The sequence below is a fragment of the Schistocerca gregaria genome, chromosome 2 (assembly GCF_023897955.1).
Source record: "Schistocerca gregaria isolate iqSchGreg1 chromosome 2, iqSchGreg1.2, whole genome shotgun sequence".
In the NCBI taxonomy this organism is placed as follows: domain Eukaryota; kingdom Metazoa; phylum Arthropoda; class Insecta; order Orthoptera; family Acrididae; genus Schistocerca; species Schistocerca gregaria.
Genome location: NC_064921.1, coordinates 621,519,739 through 621,528,218, shown reverse-complemented (window position 1 = coordinate 621,528,218; position 8,480 = coordinate 621,519,739). Strand labels below are relative to the sequence as shown.

The 8,480-nt window shown below is 38.5% G+C and overlaps 1 protein-coding gene across 1 annotated transcript in view; it reads left to right on the top strand.

Moving 5' to 3' along the window:
• The first annotated feature begins 2,595 nt into the window (after window positions 1-2,595).
• Window positions 2,596-8,480, top strand: part of LOC126334612 (uncharacterized) — a 29,605-nt gene continuing 23,720 nt past the window's right edge. Inside the window, exons 1-2 of the mRNA XM_049997016.1 lie at window positions 2,596-2,923; window positions 3,728-3,914. Of these exons, the coding sequence (XP_049852973.1) occupies window positions 2,842-2,923; window positions 3,728-3,914 (269 nt within the window). The 5' untranslated portion in view covers window positions 2,596-2,841. The remainder of the gene's footprint in view (window positions 2,924-3,727; window positions 3,915-8,480) is intronic.

Below are 8,480 nucleotides of genomic sequence, written 5' to 3'. Positions count from 1 at the left end.
AATTTATTATCTGGAAATGTCCAATGACACTACAGAGCATTGACGTTATAGGCACTGGTGCCTGTATATGTATGCTTAGACAGGGTGATTCTGCGATGATGTTATAGACCTTCAGAAATGATGGAGAAGGGTAAATGTATCAGTTTGAGGTAAGGGTCCCTATGCTGGAAGCAAACAAGTCAAAAGCTATAAGCGAAAATCGTTCTAAAACCTCTGACAGTGTAATACATGTACCAGTACTGTTGTTCCTAAGCTTGTAGGGTAGGTAACTTTCAGAGGTGGACCAAAATAAGAAAAAAGTCTCTAGTAAGCATAAGCTCTATAATTCATAACCTAAGAGTTATGAGCACTTGCTAAATAGAGGAGATGTGTTTCACAGTAGCGAAGATCAACCAGTGCTCATAGCGTTTAATGCCTTTGTATACTGGACTTTTCTTCTTGTTTAGGCCCATACTAATACTTCTGTAAAGAGCCTACCCTGCTATCTTAGCAACAACAATACCAGTACATGTCTAGTCAGAGGTGTCGGAACGATTTTCGTTTGTAATTTATATCTCAAATTGAAAGATTTATCCACCTCCATCATCTATGAAAGTTTGTAATATCATTACAGAACACCCCAAGTATACATACATATACAGGCACTGGCGCCACTTTGTAGTGTCATTAGATAACGTTTCTGGACATCTGTTCTATAACCCCTCGAAATTTGTTGGTGTAATTTTGAAACACTCTGTATAATGATCTCTCATATTTTCTCAGTATTACTGATTAGTGGTGTCCTTTTGGCTATACTCCCAAAAGAACACCATAGAGGCATACAGAGATGAGCTTATCGTGTGTATCTTCTAGTACAATGACGTCCGCATTACGTACGCCTACTTCAAGATGTGCCTGGTAGAATTACTCCAATTTACGCTTAGAGTACACAGTGACAGAGCTTAAAGTAATTTACTAAAATTTAATTAGTAAATGAAAAAATGTTTAATCTTAAGCCCGGTCCACACGCAACGATCTGTCTGCGCAGACATCGGCGCAGATGTCTGTACATGCAAAAGATCGCTGCAAATGTGGTGTGTTCACACGACACAAACCCCAGTCTACTACTCGCCCGCCATCTGTCGGTGTAGAAACGAAGTATCAGTGGCAAGCGACTACGCTCCCCGTAAACGTCAAAATTTAATACTTTTATTATTTTGAAATATAGAGATGGAGTAAGTTATTTTGTGGTCAGTGTTCGCAACTTATGTTGCAAAAAACATTCAGACCAACCGCAGGAAACAGAGAAAGCGGTCAAAATGATGTACATGGTGGCTGCTAAAGCGAAAGCAGTTTTCTCATGTAAATTTACTGCGAGAGTTACAGGGCGAACGTGTTTTGTTTTACATTACCTCGTGTTCCATTTCCTCGCACATTGATACTCCAATTTCATCTTCAATTGTATTCCTGCTTGGTCTTGGCCTTTCTTGATCTCTAAGAAAGCCAAGCAGATCAAAATACCATAACGTTGGGTGGTATACTAGATCTACTCCTACACCAGATCTTCTAGATTTCTGAACTTTGGATAACTCTTTATGGTAAACAGCTTATCTTCACATGTGTTGGGTATTATTTCACTCAATGCCTGTTTCGATATTGCAGATGAAAATTCCAAATCCTTGTAGCTCCTTCCTGTTGCTAGGAATCTTAATGTTACCGCCAGCCGTTCATGAGGAGAAATTGCCCTTGTCATACAAGCATTTTTTTCTCATAATATGAGGGGTTACAAGCTTTAAGAGATAATTATAAGTTTCAATATCCATCAATATCCAATAATTTCGCCAGTTCGCAAAGAAATAATTCTTTTATTACTGTTTCTCTGTTTGCCGAGGCGTCAACTGCCCGTAATTGTCCAATTAGAGCATTGTATGCTGCTGTCTTTTTGTCTCGGTCATTATATTCTTTACTTTTGATCTTCTACAAACATGGGTGGTTTCTGTATATTTCAATGAATTCACCTACAAACTCTCGAGAATACTGACGAGTAACAGCCATTTTAATGCCCTGTACGCACAAATACAAACACTAGACTGAGCAAACAGCTGTTTCGCGCCAGATTTGCGGCGATCTCCTGTCCACACGCTCCAACTTGTCTGCGCAGATGTGGTTTGAACCCACAGATTTGAGAGGTTTCGCTCAAACCTCCAACTCCAACTTCCGGGTTTGCACACACCTCAGGTTGGTGCAAATCTTCTGTCGACACGCAACCATCTGTCTGCGCAGATGTGATCGTTGCGTGTGGACGGGCCTTTACAGGAAGGCTACTTACAGGAAAACTGATTTCAGAGGGGTTTTTCACACAGGTGAGTCAATATTCGATTTGTAGCAGGATGTACTATAAATGAAAATGCTCTATCAGTAGGGAGCCAAAGAGTTAAAAGTAATTTACATCTTTGTCTACTTTTATCATACAAATACGAAGAAGAGCAAAATCTTCATTGTACTATCAGTCTGATCAGAAACGTAGCATCAGATATTAGTCGGCACTCGGTCGGCCAGGAATGTATCAGTTTAGCTACGATTTGGCAATGCCAATGGATGTGAATGAGGAATAAAAGTTGAAGGAATAGATTTACTAATAGCGTATTTAATGTTAACGTTCGCGCAACTTTTCGTTACATTACTATAACCTCCTTGGTTGAAATTATCATGATACTATCTTTGATTTAGAAAACAAAACAATGAAAACATACAGTACACAAGCTAAGTCCGCGGTACAGAACAAGTACTTTTGACAGCGTTAGTAGTTTTCGCGTGTTGGTAACTAGTAACTACCGTGTGGCGGTAACGACGGAAGCGGAGATGGTGATTTGTGATGTAAACATGAGAAAGTCTGTCTCTTCATATATTTATAGAGAGGATGAAGAATTCGATACTGCAGATGGTAACTATTGCCTTGGAAGTTATGCGTGAAATCCTTTTATCACTTTCTTACGGTGTGATATTATGCCAATTGGAGATTATATACAACAATTTAATTATTTATCGTGTGTGGTTAGATCTATTTCCAGTTATTTGAGTTGTCGTGAACGGGAATTTTTGAAAGCATTATTTTTTGCAATAATCGTAATGGAGTTGCGTGTCGTTATGTTGAATTTGTGTGTAAGTTACAATGTATTTTGAGGTAAGAGCGGCATTAGCTTACACATTTGGTATAACTAGTGATCGTATCTGATCTCACCCAGACAGTATTCTCATGAGTATTGATATTTAAGATATTCTTGAAAACAGGCATTCTGAAGAAATACTACTGCAAAATCAAATCTACTGTTTTACAAGTTTGACGTATCACAGTGAATACTCTGTGTTCTGGAGGCTATTTACTGCTGTATTTGTTTTCGTTGAACACTGGCAAATATCACTGAGCTATTGTGTTGTTTATTTACATTGTATTCAAGTTTTTAGTAGCGCTATTGTCAAATGCCTTTGGTTTGTCAATGAGCTGTATTTTCCTCACATATGCTTGAAATTTTTCGATCTCTTATTTGTCACTTCACAAGAGAGGTTCAGCTGCAAATGAGATAATTGTTACCTTTGTATTGTAATTGACAAAGGCTCTTGCGACAATCTACTTCCTTAGTTAAGTTCTCTCTCTCTCTCTCTCTCTGCACTACATTTAAAACTAGACTAGGGCTAAAGTATATTCGCTGAATTATACATGTATATATGTCAACATTGGCTATTGCAGATGTGCTGAAGTACGTGTATGACAATACATGTGCATGGTGCTGTGATATCTTTGATGAAGTTGAACCTACATTACGGTGTGCTGAGTGTGATGCACACCTATGTGCAACATGTTTCAGTCAAGGTCAACAGCCAGGACAACACCGTAACTATCATCGCTACACTGTTATACCTCCCACCAAATTAAGGTAGACATCTTCTCGTGGGTCATTTACAGTGTTTATTATTTTAATTGTGCTTTAGATCATATAGATACAGATATACTCAGACACCTCTATGTGTAAGCTAAGATTCCATCATTTAAGTCCAACTTGACCTTCAATGTACTCCTCCATACATTATGTACATCCCTGAACATTGTACCTTTATCCATATCCTACCTCATCTACAATCTCTTCGTATGCCCATTTGTTCCCAAAAACTTCTCAAACTCAACTCAGCCTTTTTCTTCACACCAAATATCACCAAGACTTTGTAGAGTTCACTCAAATACTTCACCAACTATTTGATTATCTCTCACTGTTTTCTGATATGAAAATTTCCTATGCTAATTACTACTGTTAATGCCTCCCACACTTTCGAGTTGCTGTATGCCACTCATGCTCTCAATTCTGCACCCTATAGATAATTTGTCTGGGTGACTGTAGTTTAGAACTGTCAACCATTTCCTGCATCAGTCGAGTAATTGGCATTTCCTATTAAATCTGGAGGCAGTGGCACATGTGAAATATGCTGCATTATGTACCATCTATACTGCTGTTATTATGCTGTGTTCTATGTAGATATGGTTATCTATCTGTATTCATGTCTGCCTGAAACTTCCACCAAGTTTCTGAATGTTTTATACATTACGCGACCAATGGTTTCAGTGGCTTTCTCTGTTCATTCTATATAAATCCTATTCCCTTTTCCCCTAACACTAATGAAATAGATGGAAACTGTCCATTCACCATGGTCAGTCCCTTCTGCCCTAAACCCTTGGTGACCTCCATCCTCGGAGCCACTCATTGTGACTCGTTATTTTCCTGATCCACATGTTGTTCCCCTATTAGCTGTGCCAGTGTGTTCCTTTTCTCCCTCACCCCGAAAAACAGAAGATTTCATGATCTGAGGTAGTGTATTCAAATTATCATGCAAAAATGCATCAAACATTGCGCCATATTCTGCTGACAGTAAACATTGTATAATGTAAAGTAAGACTCGTGATCAAAAGTTATATTTTATTGCAAATAAGTTGATTATCATATACTACAGTTAAGTGAAGAGTTCTTCCTGTCAGAACTGCTGATAGCACTGATAGCATTAGTTTAATAAGTCATCTATGAGAAATGCTAACATGAAGTCTTTATGGACGAATTGAAAAACTGGTGAAAGCCGACCTTGGGGAAGATCATTTTAGATTCTGGAGGAATGTAGGAACACGTGAGGCAATACTGACACTGTGGCTTATCTTATAAGATACATTAAGGAAAGACAAACCTATATTTATAGCATTGTTGACTTAGACAAAGTTTTTGACAGTGTTGGAGTACTCCCTTTGAAATTAGGGGTAAAATACAGGAGTGAAAGGCTATTTACTACTGGTATGGAAACCAGAGGGCAGTTATAAGAATGAAGGGGCATGAAAGGGAAGCGGTGGTTGAGAAGGGAGTGATTCAGGGTTGTAGTCTACTCCCAGTGTTATTCAATCTGTGTGTTGAAGAAGTAAAATTTTGAGTAGGAATTAAAGTTCAGGGAGAAGAAACAAAAACAGTGTTTCTGATCACATTGTAGTTCTGTCAGCAACAGCAAAGGAATTGGAAGAACAGTTGAAGGGAATGGACACTGTCTTGAAAGGAAGGTATAAGATGAACATCACCAAAAATAATACAGGGAGAATGAAATGCTGAGGGAATCCAATTAGGAAATGACACTCTCAGAAAAGTGGAAGTGTTTTGCTATTTGGTCGGCAAAATAACTGATGATAGCCAAAGTTGAGAGGGTACAAAATGTAGATGGATAATGGCAAGAAAAGCATTTCTTAAGAGAGGAAATTTTTTTAACATTGTATATAGATTTAAGTGTTAAAAAGTCTTATATGAAGGTATTTGTCTGGTGTGTATCCATGTATGGAAGTGAAACATGGACGAGAAACAGTTTTTAGGTGAGTAGAAAATAGAAGCTTTCGAAATATGGTGTTACAGAAGAATGTTGAACATAAGATGGGGCAGTCACGCATTTGGCGAGGAAGTACTGTATAGAATTAGAGAGACAAGAAATTTGTGGCACAACATGACCAAAAGAAGGTATCGGTTGATAGCACACATTCTGAGACATTGAGGATCACCAATTTCCTATTGGAGGGAAGAGTGTGTGTGTGTGTGTGTGTGTGTGTGTGTGTGTGTGTGTGTGTGTGTGTGTGTGTGTGTGTGAGTGAGGGGGGGGGGGGGGTATATCATACATATGCAGCATTAACTTGGAGGCCAAATGTTTGTGGCTCATAGATAATGAGAATTTATGTAGTGTAAAGTGTGTTCAGGATCATTCCGTGTTAGTTCAACCAGGGGCTCCAGCTCATATCCTCAGATTTTACTAAAGTTCAGTACACTAATTTTACCATTTGTGGAACATACGTGTACAAAGTATTAGTTTCCCCTGCCAATTAGTTCCAGAATTATGATTTGTGAAAGAAGGTGGTGTGACCTGGAAGTTGCAACCCGCATCTGGCAATCTATCTTCAGACCCAACTTCAGGTCTTAATAACTTTGGAACTATTCCACACAGTCCAGTGAAATTTTTGCAACCCAGTAACATCCATTTAGAGAACGCAGTCCATGAATCTCAACACCAACAACATATTTCTGAGGGAAAATGAAAAATTCCAAAATGTGATTTAAAAAATGTAATACGTTGAAAGGTACATATTGTAGGTGCCCTCTGTGCCAAATATAATTCATTCAAAGAGGCTATAAATTCTTTGTGGTAAGCTTAATGTGGCCTAAACACACACAGAACTCACCATGCCCATATCAGTCACAAAAACTGAGTTACAGGCACACGAAAATACAAAAATTTGAATTATTACCTGAAAAACATTGATTTTCGAAGTATGGTAGCACAAAAGGGACAAGTGGTATCCAAGCCAAATTTCACACTCTGATAAGTAGACCATAATAATATATATCTCAAAAAATTTCAGCATGTTATTGCAAGACATTTGTGTACAGTGGAAGTTGACAGATGTGTTTGGTGATGTGGCCACTGTTCCACAACACAGTTTTGTAAAAACATATCGTAAACTGTTCTGCCTCTTCTTATCCTCTCCCACGACTGCTTAATCACTAAGCAACAACATGTAGACAGATTAACACAACCTATCATTAATGTTTACTGCACCTTAACTGCTAAAAACCAGTCAATTGTGCTTCAAACAGAAGTTCTCCCACATTTTAGCTACTGTACTCTTTACATTGAGTGGCAAATTGTACTGTCTTCCTGACACTGTGGTAGGAACTGAACTATCATAAGAATATGTTCAAGAAGAATCCAACAACAGTCTGCCAAATGTGGCCAATGAAATGATCTTGCTGGTCCTGTTGGTGCCATGAAGTTCACAAATACATCACTTCTGCTTCACAGCACTCTGCAACATTTCCTAAATACCATTTGTCATCATAAACAGCAATAACATAGCAACCTGGCTGTATGTTGCTGCTTATGCTTCTGAACCTTGAGTCTGACACACTGTGAAGACACATGTTGTGCATGAACCTATAGTTATAACCGAACAGTCTGCTCATCTGCACGTTGTCAAGAGTCTGCTGGAGTGAAGTGATGGTGGCGCCTTGAGCCTGCAACAGTTTTAACATGTTCTAGTCTGCTTTTTAGCAACTCTTTGACTAATTTCACCTCAGCTTTTGAAACATAGAATTATTGTATGCCAGAGATATTTTTCTGTACCCATGTAAATAATTGAAGGGGTGTTAGAATGTGACCTCCTGTAGGGTGCTGCAGACTAGCTCGTGATGCCATGCGCTTAGTGGTAGCACCAATACCATCACATACATTTTTACCATGACTTGTTGCGAAAAAATTCCATTCTGCATGAATATGAAAATCATGGTAATGCATGCATAAATTTTTGAGATTTTTACAGTTTTTGTACTGACTGGGTGCCCCATCACTGAAGTATTTTGCAAAATGTATGTGAGGGAGCTTTTTTTTTCACATATGCCATGACAGTGCGAATGTGGGCATGAGCTGCTGTGGCATCATGAATTAAACAGTCACTAAAAACACACCGCTTCATGACAGAAACATCACCTGATTCACCTCTATAGTAAATCGCAAATTGCTGGAGAGTTGCTTGACCATTGTCCCACTGATATCCTTGGATGGCATATTGAACTATAAATGCAAAATTTTCAGAAAAGTCTAGTATTACTATATTGCATCTTGTTTCAAATTATTGTTACAAAACTGGAGATAAGCCGATTGTGCTGTTGCTGTGAAGCTGTGTGTGGTCAGTTTGTCTGTTTTTTGACAACACATTTCAACAAAATCTTCCACTGTACTTTGCTTTGTTTCAAGACTTGTGTGATCCATGTGTGTCCATTGTTTATAAGAAACAAGTTCATTGTCATCCATAAGAAATTTACCATACAGTTTGTTTTTCATGTGTTCTGCAAGATTTGCCTTACCAGGACACTTTTCATACCTGTGTGTCATGCACTGGTAGGAACTGCTGTCACACACTAGCAGCTTCATTACACCTT